General features: G+C 40.3%; 1 protein-coding gene across 1 annotated transcript in view; it reads right to left on the minus strand.

Annotated features, from left to right (window-relative positions):
• Positions 1–1,842: 1,842 nt before the first annotated feature.
• Positions 1,843–18,238, minus strand: part of MAPK1 (mitogen-activated protein kinase 1) — a 17,921-nt gene continuing 1,525 nt past the window's right edge. Inside the window, exons 3-8 of the mRNA XM_005421463.3 lie at positions 14,011–14,127; positions 12,194–12,308; positions 11,464–11,595; positions 9,198–9,307; positions 8,358–8,485; positions 1,843–6,107 (exon numbers count right to left, since the gene is read on the minus strand). Of these exons, the coding sequence (XP_005421520.2) occupies positions 8,369–8,485; positions 9,198–9,307; positions 11,464–11,595; positions 12,194–12,308; positions 14,011–14,127 (591 nt within the window). The 3' untranslated portion in view covers positions 1,843–6,107; positions 8,358–8,368. The remainder of the gene's footprint in view (positions 6,108–8,357; positions 8,486–9,197; positions 9,308–11,463; positions 11,596–12,193; positions 12,309–14,010; positions 14,128–18,238) is intronic.

The raw sequence follows: 18,238 nt of genomic DNA on the forward strand, positions 1-18,238 counted from the left end.
GGAATGGAAGACTTCCAAGTCTCTTCAGCCTTCACATACAAACACAAGCCACCTCTGTACTGAGCTAGAAGGAGCACACATTTCTCTACCACACCAATTAATCAGCTGGAAAGAGAAGGAACTTCAGGAAAAATGGGCTCTGTGTGTGTGCATGTTGAGAGGAAAACAAGAGGCAGCTTTAGGGAACTTGCAAGGAAGTTTTCAGTATTCACAAGATACATCAGTTTAACAGGATCAATAATCTGCTGTTCATCATCAGAATGCTTACAAATCCTATAGAATAAAGATTTTTTTTTGTAACAAGTGGAATTTGTTTAGACTCAGTTACACAGAGAAAAGTAAATTGCCAGTAGCAAGATGTACTGAAAACAGTGCAGAGTTTTAGAAAACATTTAAGGAAAGTTGTCAGGTTAATTTATAAATTACAGGGAAAAAGACAGAGGGGTTACAGAACAGTTCTCACATCCAACTCCCAAGATCAGGCTTCACACAAACAGCAGGTGAGCAGGGCTGCCTTCCTGACAGGGATGTGAACAGCCCTGACACCAGGGTGGAGTTCAGCAGACACATTGAAGTTGCCTTTGGAAGCAGAGTTGAGGCTCTGAACTCCTCCTGAAGCTACCTGGACTTGTGTGCTGAGAAGAGCAAGGTAACCACCAACAGACCCGGCACACGCTGATGCGATGGTGTTTGTGAGTCTTCTACATTCTTCAAGTGTTTTTTATTTTTTAAGCTTTTCAGTGTTACATATATGCAATTTAGTAGAAAGAATAACTAAAGATGAAACATGCACAACACAGAATTATCTTTGGTCTGCAGAGTCCTGGGTCAGAGTTCTACACAGTTTGATGCCATCAGACCTACATTAATCTCTTTCAATAAACACAGCTTGTCCTCAAGAGCAGCTCCTTGCCAGCCTCCCTGGTATTGAGTGCAGCATCTCCCCAGCAGCTGGGGGTGCCCACTGGAACCACCACCCCAACCCACATCCCAACAGCTCAGGAGTGCCCACTACATCTGAAGCTCACAGATGGAGAGCTTACAGCCACTTCTGCTCAAACAGAGGAAGTTTGTGTGGTATTTCAGACTAATCCACTGAAACAAGGATCACAACAATGTTAAGTCAATCAGTTATTTGTCAAAACTTTCCTGGAGCCAAGCAGCTGTGCAGTTGTACCTTGATGTCCCTTCCTGAAGTGCATGCTACAGTGAACACACCTTCTGCCAGGGGAACTGCCACAGCCAACAAAAATGTTAAGAACACACAGAAATATGGCAAAAATGAAATTCTGTATTATTCTTGGGGAAAAAAAATCAGTACTCTGCAGTGAAAGCCAAGGAGGGGAATGAGAGATGAATTTTTACAAGCCAATCTCAGAGCTATTACACACCTGCCAGATATGGTTAAGCTTTCTTTAGTTTCAGGTCACATTTTTTGCCTTTTCATATTAACTAGACAAGTTTTTAGCTGCCATTATCCAGCTACACTTTTTAAGAGTTCAATTCTTTGAAGAAGAGTTAAAAGTCCATGACAGTGATATGAACTTACTTGCACTGCTCCCAGAAATCCCACATTTCAAACTTCTGGTCGGAGAAGAACCTTTTTGTACTGAAATGAAAACATTTGGTTTCTAAGGATTACACAAGTAAAACTGTTCAAGATTTCATGGGAACAGTGCAATGTGAATATCCATAGAAAGGGTGTCAGAAAAGCCTGTGAACCATCAGGTAACAGTGACATTAATTTTCATGACTCAGCAGGTCAAGATTTCATCATTTTCTCACACCAAAGATAAAACATTCTGCCTGTCTATAGAGAAAGCTCATCGGTGGGGTTTTTTCTTGGGATGGCTTCCCTAATTGAATTCCAAGTTGGTACAGTTACACAGGGGGACACACCTTGAGCAGTTACAGCTCCTGCCTGCAGGCCAAGGAGGGGCAGTTTTGGATCAGCCAATGGACCAGCTCAGGCCAAAGCCAAGTCCCAGTCGTTCTAGATATGCACGGAACTATGCTGGTTTGGTAATACAGGGACACAATTTAATGATTTTCTTTGCATTTGTTTTTACAAGATTCAGATGCCAAAAACAAAACAGAACATTAAGTTACCTGATTTAAAAAAGAAAATCACAAACGTTTACAACATCAAAAGAATAAGACGAAATATAAACCTTTGCTACTTACAATTGATCTATACAGATTAACCAAATCACAAATCTGTCACAATATAAATGTTTAATTGTTACAATGAATAAGAACATACAGAAAATGATTTATTTATTTTTTATAAAATCTTCCTTTGCTTTTTTATTTTAAACTTACCATTAACTAAATTAGCTATGCAGGACTTGTGGGGTACATGACTAAGAAGGCACCAACAGTACAAAGCAAAGACAAAGCAGTTTGAGTATTTTAAGAGTGCTCTACACTGATACAACACAAGAAAAGGCAACAATAGTAAGTAAACCAGCTGCAACCTTTAGAAATTTGTTCTAGATTTACACGTGTAGTCCAACTTTTACATTTCTGCCGATGTATCACTTGGTTTGATCACAGCACATGCTACAAAAACCACTGTAAGCTTCACTTTACTAATGTGCACTTTTCACTAATTTAGTGTCTTGATTTCAATTGTTAACTAAACCATTTTGAACCACAAATGTATTTAAAACTTAGTAAAAGGATTGTTTGGACTTTTTTGTTTAAACCACAGCATTTACAAAAATATTTCCCCTAAAATCTGGGATTGCTTGAAGACATTGCTGTACAAATATAAAAGTACTATGCAAGGGACCAAATTCATAAGTATATGGTGTGCATGTATAGACCTATATTTATACCATATCACTGTGCTGTAACAACACAATAAATTTATCAATAACCCAGGACTATATAAACTACACTAACATAAGCAAATATATATTAATAAAGTTTAAATCTATAGTACAGTTGCTCAGCAAACAACTTTGACATGGTATAAATATATTGTAGCATATTACAGTGGGCAGCAACAACAGGTTTTTCATTCTCTCATTCTGCAAGGAAAGCCCTGCTCAGCTCCTCAGGTTTTGTCTGTCCCCACTGCCACTCCCGGAAGCTCCCGGCGCACGCGGCCCAGCTCTGGTGTCACAGGGGTGAGGAAGAGTCTGGCCACACGCAGGACAGCAGAGTCAGAGGCTTGTTTGCCAAAGTATCCATGAGAATTTTGTGTTTGCATATTTTTCTTCAGCTGTAAGGTTGGAATGTTTTTGACAGTGAACTGTTTACATTCCTTATTCCCAAAGCATCTTTACCATGAAATATGCATGCTACTTGGATTAAGAGTTGCTGTTCTCCGCTCTAAAATATAAAAACTGCATAAAGAAAAGAACCCAATGTAAAATGATGAAATAACTGACCTAACACAGTGTTGTTAGAGGCACCTTCTTTAAACTATTTTTAAAATCTGACCAAAAGAAAAAAATCGTGCTTCAGCATTTGATGCATCAACAAATTCAACCCAACAATGTTGACTGAATTCAGTAAAAGACTGATGAATGTGGTTATGGATCCTGATGGATGCCAATTGGATTCAGCAAAAGTAGCTAAGGAAGAAAGCCCAAAAGCACCAGACATTAGGTAAAGCAAATCCTCGGCTTCTCACTCAGACAGGATGCAAGGGTAAGTCTACATCTCCCCAGACATCCCAAATTAAAGACAGTATTAAAAAAAAAGAATTGGGAAAGCGAAGGGTGAAGTAAGCTGCCAAAGTTCTTCCTTAATAAATTAAAATGGAGGTGTTACAAACTGATTTCAGTAACAGTCATCTTTCCAACCGTGCCAAAAATGATTCCTGTTGTAATGATGACCATGCAAGTAGCAGAGATTCTAGAACTATTTCAACTTTTCAAAACTGAGTGAGAAAAGCATTTTGGTAAAGATGTGTAGAAAGGTCAAGAGAAATTTCTACACTGGTATCAACAGTCAAGTGCATATTTCTTCTACAGAAATGTTTTTAGCATAGGTTCCATACCACGATTCCATGATCACTTGTGCAGTGTCCTGACAATGCTCCGAATTTGTTCCCCACGTCAGAGATTTATGTACCACAGGAACTTCCTAATAGAAAATGCCCTTTAATGATGAACCCTTGCTTATTAAAAATTAGTTTTGGCAGATTAACACTTAAACTATAGGAAAAAAAAATTGAAATGGAATCTTGTAAGCACCCTTATCTAGTGGAGTCTAAGTTAATGGCTTTCTAGATTTCTCTGAAGAGCAGACTAAATGGTATGAGGAAGCCTGGAGTTATTAACCAGCCAGCATCCTTATGTACTACAGTAGCAATTGAACCTGATTTCCATTCAAAGACATTACCCAAGAGGAAACCAAAAACTAATTCTTAATGTTAATGTGAAGATATAAGATTTAAATTTATTTCCAGGAATTACAAGTGCATTTTGTTCATATTAGCAAGCAGTCTTTATACAATCCATTCTTCACTGCTGCCAAAATAAAATGAGAAAAAGACAGCAGAGATATGAAAAGCTAAAAATAGAACTATTTTTCCTAAGTTATTTGTTGAATAGCATTTCAGTTGAACACAACTCAGAGGTAACAATAGATTATTTTTTTTTCTCAATCATAGGCATGTGGCACTTAGACAATCATCTTTGCACAGAAAGCTTTAACAGTCATGCGAGGGCACAGTAATTATTTTAAACAAGGCAAATTTCTCACCACAGAGAGCAGTGGGGAAAGAAAAGGAGGCACTGCACTGGAACATAACACCTAGTAAACTCCACATTATACAATTTCAGTAACAAATACTTGAAAAGATCATTAAAAGGTATACAATTTTAAATGTTATTTAGTGCTAGCTTTGTTTGGTTGTCCTAACTCAGCATTATCAGAAAAGTTTGATAGTACTTGACAACAGAACAGTACTTCATGTCACGAGCTCATGGAGGCTTGATTACAAATCACCATAGTGTAGGTTGCAAGAAATGAACTTGAGATGCTGACATGCTGTAGGAGCAAAAGTAAAATCAAACTTTCTCATTTGAAGATGCAGTGTTCCTCTCTGCAAGAATCTGAATGTCAGTGATTAGATTCAAGTGTCAAAACTATCAATCCTCATTTGAAGCATTTCACTGGTATGCAGGATGTAGACTGAGTTAATTAACATCATATTCTGATTTCTTGCTTGCCACCAGATACAGCTGCCTTGCCCAGGAAAAGCACTGGCCATGGGGTCACGGTGCCATCGTGGTCTGTGTTAACCCTTCCAGCACTCAGGGAGCTAAGAGCAGCTGCAGCTGCCACCTTGCCTTTGCACAGGCTGTACAAACACTACTGCATGGTAGGAACTTTGGGAGTACTATGCCTCCAACGTGGGTAAACTTTAAATGATCTCTCTTAGGAAAAGCAGGGAAAAAAAGGTACAAATTTTGTCAATACATGAAAAATGTTTCTTAGATGAATTCATTTAAGTTGGGCTCCTATGTGGCTCTTACACTGGATAGAATACCTGTATGTACAGCACAGGACACCCAAACAAGTGCATAAGCAAGATTAACATGAACACAACTTATGCTGCAATCCATAGCATAATGGTACACTCTGCTGGATACTAACCAACCATTTCTATTTAAAAAGGACGTGCAAAAAAAATCTGGGATGTCACTGACTTAAAGTGCCCTGAATAGTAGCTTTTCTAAAAAATATGCCAGCGACTTCAGTAAAGTCAGAAAAACAGTTCATGGTGTAAACGTCTTACAGGTTAATGGATTCTCTTCTTGGATATTGATCCAGGAGTGAAAGGAACCACTGCATCTTTCAAACCAGAAAGCAAGCAGTTAAAACACGGGCAGCAGTAGGTGCACGTACAGTACAGTACTGCAACAGGTCAACAATGGGCATTACGCATAGGAGTGTCAATTACAATTCTTCAGGCTTAAAAGATTCATTGAAAGCATGAAAAGCCAAAACTACCAGGAACCGCCCTCCTGAATGGCTCAAAGGAGTTAGTGGATAAGCTGAGAGAGGCCACAAGACATGACCAACAATAAAGAACTGGGAAGAGGAACAGCAACATTTGAGCATGCCCAGTCCTTTAAGTCCTTGTCCTACAAGAGAGCAGAGACATATTTCAGTGAAGGAAGTTTAACATCACCTTTTAAAACAAGCCCTTTCCTATTTCTGTGCTCTGTGCACACTGTGTTTACCATCAGCCAGAGCCAGCAGAATCAACAGATGTTAAAAACTAATTCAGAGACAGTGGATCTCAGGGCATTCCATTTTAAACTATTAATTCTTCAAAAGATTAGGAAGATTTAACATAACTAATCAATGAAGTACATTGTTTGTCTGAACCAAAAATCTGTTATTTTCATATTGCCTCTCAATTCCAAACCCCACAGCTCAGGGGACACTTTGAATCTCCAGAAACAGCCCAGTGAGAAGAGCTGGCTGATCAAGCCCAGGGGGTGTGCAGGAGAACAGGAATGCACAGCAGGACACTGGTACTGTGCATTTGAAGCCAACTCCTGGGGACTGGCCCTTGCTAGGATGTCAAGCAGCTCTGTTTAAACTGTTGTGCTATGGCATAGCTTGCAATCCTAACCACAAATAACTTGGACAAATAACCAACATATCCTCACCAAGCTAAGTACAATATTTCAATTTCAGTATTGTGCTGGCCTGGCCAAATCAACTCTGCATAGTAGCATTTGAAGGTAATATTTTTATCAAACCAGAAATTTCTGCTAGCAACAGATCACTGATATCTTTATCCCTAATCCTTTTATCCCTTAATCCCTAATACAACCTAGGTAAGTATGGTCTGAGCAATGAGGCAAGCAAGAGATCATGAACTATGATTTACCACATCAGTAACCACTCACTGCCCTTCCTTGAGACTACAGCCTATTAGGAACAGGCTTCATCCTGTTCCTAAAGATTTCTGTAACTTTCTTGCTTGTACATGCACAGCTGTGTTCTCACACAGAAAACATGGGTGGGACATGAACACCAGTCGGTTACTGTGTCCCAGGTCTGCTCTATTAACAATGCCAACTAATAGATCCAGTGTGCGAACCTCAGATTTCCCTACCTTTCAATGATTACAACAGTTCCAATATCACCTACCAAGCTTAAATAAACAAAATGCAGTATTTGTAACAATTGAAATTTGTTCATTTGTGAGCTTCTATACATCTAAATATTCAAGCCAGTGGCAACAGCTGTTACCCTAATGAAGTAAAAAGTTCTAAAAGTTTCCCCCACTTTCTTTTTTTTCTTTCCTATGAATTCATCATTAAATGAAAACCTGGGGATATATGCAATGCAGAAACTAAAATCACATTTTTAGTGCAGAAAAATTATTGCTTATAGCAAAGCCACAAAGCTCCTGCACACTGCCAGCAGAGCCGTGGATTTCTGGCAGCAAGGAAGTGCCCTGGCTCAAAACTTCACCTTCCTGCTGGAGCTGCCCACACAAAGCAGTGATTGCAGATTGCTGCTCTGGGGGAGGAAAGCACAGAGAGCACAAACCAGGAAACCCAGGGCAGCCTGTTGCTTTTGGCTTGTTTTTCCTTTCCACTCATAAAACTTTGATACTTTCCCCTATCAGTATCACAGAAGTTTCACAGGTACTCCAATCAAGTCAGTGTTTGAGCAGTTTGGTATGAAACTCCTGAGACTTGCAAGCCTTGTGGCACAGGAAGACCAGTTAAGTTCATTGACTTAAAAATAAAAAGTCAGTCAGTGAATATAAGCACATTTAATCTTAAATTAAACTTTCAGACCTTCAAAATGCTAGGAAGGTTAATCCTAATTAATTTATGAATATTTAAATACCTATTCTTATTTACTCACACTATTTGGGAGCTACTTAAAACTAAAGATAATTCCCGCTGAAGTGTCGTGTATGGGTTTTTTCCTTTAAAATCATTTAAGCTGTTTCTCCTCTGTACATTACATTTAGGAGGAGGTTTTCTCAAAAGCATTTGAAGCCATATGACAAAATTATGTATCTGTAAAATATGAAGAACACTGCCCCCTAAAATGTTTTTTAAATAAAATTTGCATTTCAAAGCATTACCATTGCCTTTATTCTAAGCAGCGCTATTGAAATGCAATTCTTGCTCCCTAAATGTAACCTACAAGTAAGGTAAACACCTGGGACAGTTGCCTGGATTCCATGTGGACACTTCAATGCTGTGGGCAAACAGAAACTTTCCTCAAAAATAGGACAGGACTGAGGTCAGGTCCTTGGACAGGGAGTTACTGGGAAAGGCAAGTCCTACATTTCACCAGCAGCACCAAAGTCCCAAATGTCCCCCCTGCCCGAGTGTCCCCTACTGCTGTGACTTTACCTATGCACGATTTAAGATCGGTATCCTGGCTGGAATCTTGCAGTTTCCTCAAAAATCAATTCTTTCAGCTTTTCCTTCGGCAAGTCATCCAACTCCATATCAAACTTGAAGGGTGCTTCAGCTACAGGCTTAATAACACAAAGAAATACAATTATTTTAATGTCACCGTGCTGTTCAATTTCATGCAGTCCTTTTATGGATGGGGAAGAAGTCTGAAAATGTCCTTCACAAAAATATCTAACACTGGCAGTCTTCAAGGCAGAACTCCCCGTTAGTCCTATGTGTGCTTTACATAGTTAACTAAATTTTACATGAAACACAGTGAGTAGCTTGTCAAATCCAAAGTACAAGTTGAAATATTTATTTGAGGCTCATAACTCAGTATGTACTTGAAAAATTATCTTAAACATTTTTATTTATTGGAATAAACATATCTGGCCCTTAAGGAAAACTAGGTTATTCCCTCCTCCCCTATTTCTTCATAAAAAGGAGCCAGAAATCTCCTCAGAATTGTACATAAACGACAATTCTGATTCAGGTTTTTAAAGCATAATCTGATGGCAAACTCAGTCATTCTCCTCCTTTACCTCAGACATTATAAAACCAGGACTCACGTGAGCTGAGAGTCTCCATTTTCTGGAGAGGGAGGACACCCTAGTATCTATTTATTGTGTGGCATCTCCCAAGTGTTGTACTGAAGTGAGAAATACAAATTTTGGTAAATTGATGCAATTTGTTCTTCAACACCATTAATGCAGTAGAGATACTACCCTTGAACTAAAGTAGAAAATAATCAGCTGGATCATTTTATCAATGTTTACATTTTAACAATGTCTTTACCTCATCACTTGGATCATAATACTGCTCCAGATATGGATGGGCTAAAGCTTGCTCCACTTCAATCCGCTTATGAGGATTAAAGGTCAACATTTTATCCAACAAATCAAGTGCTAAGAGGAAAAAAAGTGAGCAAGGATTTAATACACACTCCAAAAAAGTGTCACAAACCTTGACCTTACCCAGAAAATACCCACTACCCAAGGTCTGTGCTGATGGCAGTGCAGCCCTGCAGCTCCCCTGCTGTAACTTGGGCAGAGGCTGTGCCTGCCCCTCTCAGCATTCCTGGGCTGCAGCTGCCCTGGGCACCCCCTGCTCCAGCACAGGTGTTACCCTGCTCAAGCCCTTCAGCCCCAGAAGGGATGGCAAGGCAAGAAACACAGCAAATCCTACAGTACAATCTGGCTTGAACTACAACAGAAATTAAATAGATGAGGCTTTTTCTTCTCTCAGAAAAATGCTTTGGATTTTTGTGCCAAAATCCAAACTGAGATGGAGGTTTTATGAAATAAATAATTATGAATAGGTTCTTATTCTGAAAAGAGAACTTGGCTGTTTACAGATGAAAATATCATCCAGAAGTCACTAGGAGTTCTAGATCATCACAGTGAAATATTCTGGCACAACCAGCAGCACAGAAGATACTCTCCAGAGAAGATGCAAATACATTTATATTAATGAGATTCAGGCAAAATCTGTTGAAGACAACTTGGAAAGAATCCATAAAGAACCTGAAGATCCAGTAAGACAGAGTGAGGTCTGGTGAAACTCTGGACAGACATCACAAATCAGTGCTACTGCAGCTGGTCAGCTACTGTGCCTGTAACACATCTCCCTTTTCCAAGAAGAGAAAAAACTGATTCTAGGAGCAAGAAGCCCTAAGATATCTGCAGTATCCTAAATTCCATCACATTTCTTTTCCTCACCACATCATTTATGAACCAGAATTTTAACAGAGGCTTCTTGATGCAGCGCAGCAGCTGCAGCTTTGCAGCAGGATGAGGAGCACACCTGTGACCTCAGGTCATGGTGCAGCCTGGGGAGGGAGGAGGCACCATCACCCCACACTGCAGTGAGCTCCTCTGGGTCTGTGCAGCACCCAGCACTGCACAGGAGACCCAGCTGCACTCGAGGGCAGCTCCAAAAGCCTCAGGCCCGCACTGGAGCCATCACTCTGTGGCTTTGCTGTGGTTCCCTCACTCAGCCCCAGGCGGGCACAGGGCACAGCTTTGCCCCTGCCCTGAGTGCCAGCCAGCTCCTGAAAGCTGCCCCAGCACAGTTGCCCCGGCACAGCTGGCCTCGGGGTGTCACTGCCAAGGGGCTGCACCAATGGCACATTCCCCCTCAGCTGAGGTACCAGCACTGCTGCCATCTGAGCTGTCAAAGCCCACAGGGAAGATTCTCACACTGATGAGCACTGTTAGAAAAGCAGAATAAATCACTGCTGTTTTCCTCAATGACAAGGATAATCAGCTCCATACAGTTCCATCTGCAGAAATCAGCTTTTACATGGTAATTCAGTACCTGATCATATCCACTAAGAGTAAATTATCATATCAGTTAAAAAAGAAGTGACTTATGAATTGTGCTAGAGCAGGTAAAAGAGCACTGCACTGTGAACACAACCACCCTTAAACTGTGCAAAGTTGAGTATAAAAGGTAAATTAATAGCTGTCTAGCAAAAAAAAAAATCCTATTTACAGTTTACTAAAGCCTTGTTAAGAAAGGTTAAAAATTATTATATTCCTTTCTTTTATAAATTTTGCTCCACACATCCTAACTGAATTTTTTAACCCATTAAATTTTAAGCTTTTATGGTACCTAAGGATCCCACCCACTGATGAGACCCTGTTTGACCTACAACTGATGCACAGTCTGCAAAACTCTACCCAGGGCAGCAGCAGGCAGCTGCCTCCTACCTGATGTCAGAAACAAAGTTCAAGACTTGTTTGATGCCAGTGTCAAAATCCAGTGCTGATGATCAGCACTTGAGTAATGAACTGTGCTTCCAAGGACAGTGACAAGAGTTTGGATCTCACATGTCAGTTAAAGACCAAATTCCACAACAGGTAATCTTAGAGTAACTAAAATTGCATTAAAAAGATAAACTAGTGTGAGGGCTTTGTGCTGGTTTATGATTTTATATTAGATTTACAGAGTTGTTTTAAGGCACCTGCATGTTCTATTTCCAATATAAAGATAAATTCTTAGGTTATAGAACCTCCCATCCTGCCATTACTTTGATACAATGTAATAGAGTATAAAATACCTTTGGGGTCAGCGTTTGGGAACAGCCTGTTCCATGGTACCTTATTTTTGTGTGGTAGAGAAAGCAAGTAGTTTCTGGCCTTTAAATTTATTATACAATTCAAATCTTCTTGGGAAGGGGATCCAAGTATACCTAAAAAATATGAATACAAACAATAGTGCATTCTATGAAAATCACATTAACACAGCTGTATCACATCTGCTAAAACGGGTTGGACTCGATGATCTTAAAGGTCTCTTCCAACCTAGAAAATTCTGTGATTCTATGAAAACTCAGTATTAAAACTGCTGGGAAGGAGATTTCAGACCAAATGTTTTAAGGATAGAGAATGTCTGAGTAGTTTTTAGAAACTTTTACAAAAAACCATTTGTTAAAAAAATAAATGGATCTGAGTTTTCTAATGATCTGTAATCTCTTAGAAAGATCCCAGTAAGTGGTAGGAAAAGAAATTTTAAAAAATTTGACCTGGACCTAATAATATATGAGCTTTTTTTTTTTTGTTTTAAAAATATATCTGCTGATGTAATATATAAATTGCTAAGTATTCTCTAGCTATCCCCAAAACAATGGTTACCTGTAGCAATTGCTGCAAAAATAACAAGAGGGGACAGAGGACACACCTGCAGATCCACACGTTTTACAGTGACCCACTGGAGAAAGGCCAGCCCAGCTGGCAGAAACAATGGAGAGACAGATGGATGTGGGAATGCTGCTTTTCCATAATGCTTACCAAGGATATGGTTAAGTTGGTCAAGGTAGTGTTTTCCTGGGAAGATGGGTCTGTTGGAGAGCATCTCTGCCAGAATGCAGCCCACTGACCAGATGTCAATAGACTTGGTGTAACCCTGCAAGTGAAGCAGAAACACATTTTTGTCAAATTTTTGTATAATAGCAGCAACATGTTACTTTAGTAAACTGTGAAAGTGCACACAAATCATCTTTTTCTTTTTTAGATGAGTCGTGTTTTGCTCATGCTGTTTGGGTTTTTTTCTGTACAAATGAAATAATTAAGAACCATATATCAAAACACTACTTTGAAGGGGTAGCATGATTGTCTCCAAGAGACAATTTTCCAAAAGGATTTTTTAAGTTTAGCCAAATCTGTTACCAACTGCAAATTGTTGAGATTCCCTAATTTTATAACCACACAATTTAAACTAAAACATTTTGGAAACCAGGTATTCTGAATTGCACAGGCCCTGACAGAGTGCTGAACAGGTGTGAAAGCAGCTGTCCCTGAGGGGATCTAAGCTGCACTCCAGGACCAGCCCTTTGGCAAAGGGGAGATGGCCAAACCAATGGCTGCTGCTTGGCTGCCCTGTACAACTCTCTGTACACACAGGAGGAGGTGAAGGTGCTGGGAGGAGACCAGAGCAGTCCCTGGGGTATAACAGGAATGGAACAGTGAGATATCCCCATGTATGGCCAACCTGTGCCATCCCCAGCAAAAGGCACAGCAGTGACACCCATCAGTGACAGAGCCCCACCTGCCTGGTCGGCTGCCACTGCCCCTCCCCTGGGAAGGCTCTGTCCCCATTGACCCCACAGCCACTGGGCTCCAGCTCCTCAGGATGCCATCCCTTCACCACTTGTGTTCAAGGCACCAGAATCATAAAAGGAATCACACATTAAACCGGGAACTTGTAACCTGACCACCTCTTACAAACACAAAATATATTTGTTGTGATACCTTTGAAAAGTAGATGTGGATAGCCCAGTGTTGTGGCCTCAGTGAGGGTTTAAAATACAAGATGTGATTTAAAATACAAGAAGCTGGAGGAAAACACCCTCAATTGGTCAGACGTCTATTTTCTTAAAGTCCTTGGACACGCTACTGAGACACCAAAACAAACCAACTGGAAAAGCTGTAAATCCTATAGGAACAACAGCGGTCCCAGAATATCAAACACAGCTCCAGGTGTCATCCAGGTGCTTTGCTAACAGGTGTCTGGCTGTGGGAGTGAACACAGGGGTTCTGAAGGACACCCACCACCCACACAAGGATTGGATGCACCTTGAAACGGCCACAGAACACAACAGTAATTTCAAATACATAAAAACCAAAGGAATGATTTCATGAAGATTATGGGAATGCGATTAAGACTGACACACAAGAAGGATCACATGCCTTCATTCAGAATCAGATTCACCCTCATTATACATTCTAAACCTAAATTAAGGTGTCAAGATGACATTAAGGCAACATTTGCAGCCTTGATGGAGGCAGCAGCGGAATACTCATTCCTAGCACTCCTGTCCTGCTCAGTGACACAGCAGGTGATGGAAGCAGCCTCGTGACTGGCAAGGAATTGGAGGTGTGGGAAGTTGACCACGTGACTTCTCAGTTCTAGTACCCAGTAATTGATTCTGGAATCACAATTTATTTTGAGCCAGCAGCTCTACTGGAAACCATGCCCACTTCTCTCCAAGACTGTGCATGCGTTCTGATCCTAAAAACACACAAGGGTTCGCTGTTCCAAGTACAGTTGGAACTCACAAGGGAAAAAGCAGCAACAGCAGCACCCCAGCAGCTCTCTGTGCCCTTACCTTAGAATTCAGCATGATTTCGGGAGCCCTGTACCAACGTGTGGCCACATACTCTGTCAGGAATCCTGTGTGATCATGATCGGGATCTGCAACGCGAGCCAATCCAAAGTCACAAATCTGGTTTCAGAGAAGTAAATAGGAAAAAAAAGGCACATTAGACACACATTTCCAACACTATAACATTACTGATTCACCATTCCCCACAATGGTGGGGAATTGTGCAACACCCACAAATGCAGAGATGGCAACCTATGCTTTCAGAAAAGTTACTGCACAAAGGTGAAGAAAAATGTTTGGGATCAATTACAAAGAATATCCAACTGCCATTCAGGGGCCAGTAAGAATAAATAAAAATAAGAAACAGTTCACAATTTATGTTCCACTACAGGCTTGCTTACAGCACCTTTGCCAAACAGGCAAAGATAGACTGCTCCAACCTCTCAGAAACTCACCAGAAAACAAAAAGAATAGCAATTAAGACTTCCAGAAAACCTAATTAGCAACCAACACATTTGTAACCAAGTTCAACACCCTATTTTACAAAAGCTATCATCGTAACTGCATCGTTGCATAGGAAACAACCTATCCAATGATGAGATAATGGTAGGCTGGAGAGATTATGGGCTGTTGAAGGAAGCATAAGCCTGAAAGACAAAAAAAATCTCCTAAAAACAAAACACAAGCAAGAAAACACTTCTCAACCCCTTATAAGGAAAACAGTTTTATCAAACTATGAGAAGAAAAACAAACACCAATTTAAACTAGTGAGTTCAGCAAAAAAAAAAAAAGGTGGTTTTAGCTATGCTCTGGTAAGGAGGCTCCATGGTTTTCAGAGCTATTAAGTGTCTAGAGAGAAATTAAGAAAATTGAAAATGTGAAGACAGACTGCTATAGAGCAGAGCAGATGTTCCTTTCTTACCATCCCAAAGGTCAATGGCAAGGTTGTTGAGTGGTACATTAGACACATTCACAAGCTTCTGCTGCTCCCCAAAAAATACCAGGTTATGACTGCCACACAAAGTGTATTTCCATGAAAGAATACATACTTTCAGATAAACCAGGCATCAAATGTAGGAGTAGCAAACAGTGGGAGGTTCCTCTGCTACATTTGTTTTATAATATTTACTTTTAGACAGTTAATTGTGTACAGTGATTATACTGAAAATGTGAAGTGAAAATAGGCTGCAGTCAATAAAGTCAGTAATGGAAAATCCTACCACAACCACAGAAACCTCACTTTGCCCTGGCAGATATTTCTTAACTTTCCTGTAGGGACACCCTGTCAGGGAAATAACTGATAGATCAGTTAGGGAAGAAATACTTCACCTGACTAAAAGCTGTATCTGAAAGACAAGACTCAGCAGCTGACTGTTACACAGAGGGTTTGAAGGAAAGGCAATGATGAATGTCATAAGCCCAGCTGCATGCCATTACTTTAGCTACATATTCAAAAAATAAACCCAGCTCCCTGAATCCTTAGAAAACAACCCCAAAAAGAACCTTTCTAAAGCATGGCAAGGTTCTCCCAGGCTACAGGAACAGAGCAGCTTGTGTGCAATTAGCTTACATAAAGAGACTCAGTACAGATAATCAGAAGAGCCTCCTCTAAAGACAGAAACGAAGAAACTGTAGAGGACAGCTTAGAGACTTCAGAAAATAATTATGCAGCAGGCAAAATTGTTGTAATCTCTTCCTCCTAACCTCGAAAAAGCTAGATAAGATTACAGGCAAAGGGACTTGTGCAGAATTTCAGTATTACACAAAAGCAAAGCATTAGGGTCTGCCACATTAAAACAAAAGAAGAAAGACACTCTCTGGTCCACAGTGAAAAGCAAGAACTGAATTACAGAAGATGTCTCTGAATCTCTCAACTCAAGTAGAAAAATGCTCATGGGATGGAAAGGAAGAATAATGACAAAGAGAGCTCATTAAAATGACAAAAAGCCCCTGCTGACTGGAGCAGAAACAGGTTAAGCAGAAAAGCAGAAACACCATTAGTGAGAAAGACTTCCAAGGTTGAAGCTGCAAGGAAGAGGTTTTGGCTGCAGAGCTGACAGGAGTGACAGCACAGAGCGACAGGGAGGCTCTGCCGGGCACAGCTCTGGCTGCAGCTGGGGAGGGCAGACCCCTCTCCCCCTGTGCCCAAAGGACACCCAGAGACAGCTGCCCTGCTGCAGGGGCTCTGGGGCCACTGGGCCCGTACAAATGAGGATGCACAGCAGGCAAAGCACCAGGAGATGCTTTTTAGGCTTCTCCATGTGAACGAAAACAATAATAAAAATAAAATAAATAATCTGAGAGCAATACAATAACAGGCCAATTTTCTCGGCATTTTCACTAAGTCATAGCAGAGAATAAAACACTAGATAATGAAACACCCAGGTATGTCAGTCGGTACTTCATGCCTTGGAGAGACAGAACAGATGCTACTGAGACAGAAGAAATTACTTCCCTGCTAAATAAATTTTAAAATAATAAATAAAACCAGCATCCTATCTATATATTTAGCTTCCACTTCTTGAAAACAATGTTCTTGCAATCAATATCAGGGCTTTTTAAACAGAGATGGCTTAAAATTGGATGAAGCTATCAAGCAGATGGGAAGATTTAGGAGGATCATGTACATGCAACCATTTACTAAGCAAATGAAATGACACCAACAATACTACTAATATATTGAAATATCTGCAGTTGTTTTGTTGAGTAGATTGTGCCTCTGTGTATTTGTATAAAAGGAAAGAGAAAAATTAAGTTTAATTGTTGCTGATAAGATGGTGGTTCAAACAATTGCATCTCCTGAGTAACTGGTAAAATCGTGAAACAAACATTAACTTGCAGTTTTCCTTTAAAAGAATCCCTCTCTCATCACCTTCTTTTCATGCCTGCTGCAGGAGGTAACAATTCTTGGTCATTCAATAATTGTGAGTTTTCATTATACAGACAGAATTGATGATGTAGCCAATTCTGGACCAGCACACAGACAGCAAGGAACTCTGTGACACTCTTGGAATGGTGACAAACCTGTACAGCCCACAACTGGTTTACACTTTGAATACAGTATTTTTGTTTTGTGGCTTGTTTATTGAGAAAGTCAGAGCTACACTAAAAATCAAAGGGTAATTAGGAGCAACACAGTATTCAACAAACACAGTTGTACCACCTGGGATCAAGCACTGTAAACTCAGCAATCCCACTCCATCAGGGACCAGCAGCAAATACATGAAATATATACATTATATTTATATATACACTGAAAAGGGAAACAAATTCCAATGCCTCTCTCATCTTCCATGGATCTGCCACTGTGGGACTCTAAACCACAGGGAGCACTCAATGAGGGGCTTTTTCTGCTAACTTGCTTGGTGGTTTTTTAAAAACTGCAATGTCTAGAGTGCTCTGTGATACCAAATTCCACAGCTTAAAAACGCTGCAAGTAAACTTCACCTGCTCCTTTCCTCCCTCCCAGCCTTTTCCATAGGTACAGACAGTGAGCACAGCTGCTCCCCAGTCACCATCCCTGTGCCACTGACAACGTTATCAGTGTTGGCAAATCCTACTGGATTCCTCTGTTCCTCATGCAGCATCTCCCAACAGAGACCCAGGCTAAACAGCTCTTTGTGTTATGGAGAGCAGTACTCTGAAATCCTGCTCTCCTCATATCACTGGGAGAAATGTAATAACTACGATCACAGACTCAAAACCAACTGAAAGGTAGAGAATGGCATGTTTTCTGTTTTATTCTCTATTTCTGTTCTATTTCTTCACACTTGGTTTGCTTTACTGAATGCCACTAAGCATTGAGCTGACATTTTCCAAGAATCATAACAGCTCTAAGCTCATCCTTCTGTAGTATTAACGAGTACAGAGCTGATCACTGGAAATGCAAATTAGGAACATTCCCTCCCTAAGTAATTGCCATGCATTTAATCAGCACTGAATCTCAAATGCTGCTTTAGCTGCCCACTAATATGAAGTCCTTTCCCAACAACAAAACATTAACAGTGTAAACAGAGAAACCAAATCTTGAAACACACACAGTTCTGAGTTTACTTTTGAGGTAAACATGATGCTGCTTCAGATCAGTATTTTCAGAACAGCTTTCAAAGAGGCTGTTTCCAAGTCAGCCTCCAGATGGAAACAGTGATGCACTGATGCACTCATTACAGCAGTCTAACAGATTCTTAGTCACTCAAATCTTGATAATTATTTTATCAAACCAAATAAATTT

This window comes from Geospiza fortis, unplaced genomic scaffold, assembly GCF_000277835.1.
Source record: "Geospiza fortis unplaced genomic scaffold, GeoFor_1.0 scaffold408, whole genome shotgun sequence".
Lineage (NCBI taxonomy): Eukaryota > Metazoa > Chordata > Aves > Passeriformes > Thraupidae > Geospiza > Geospiza fortis.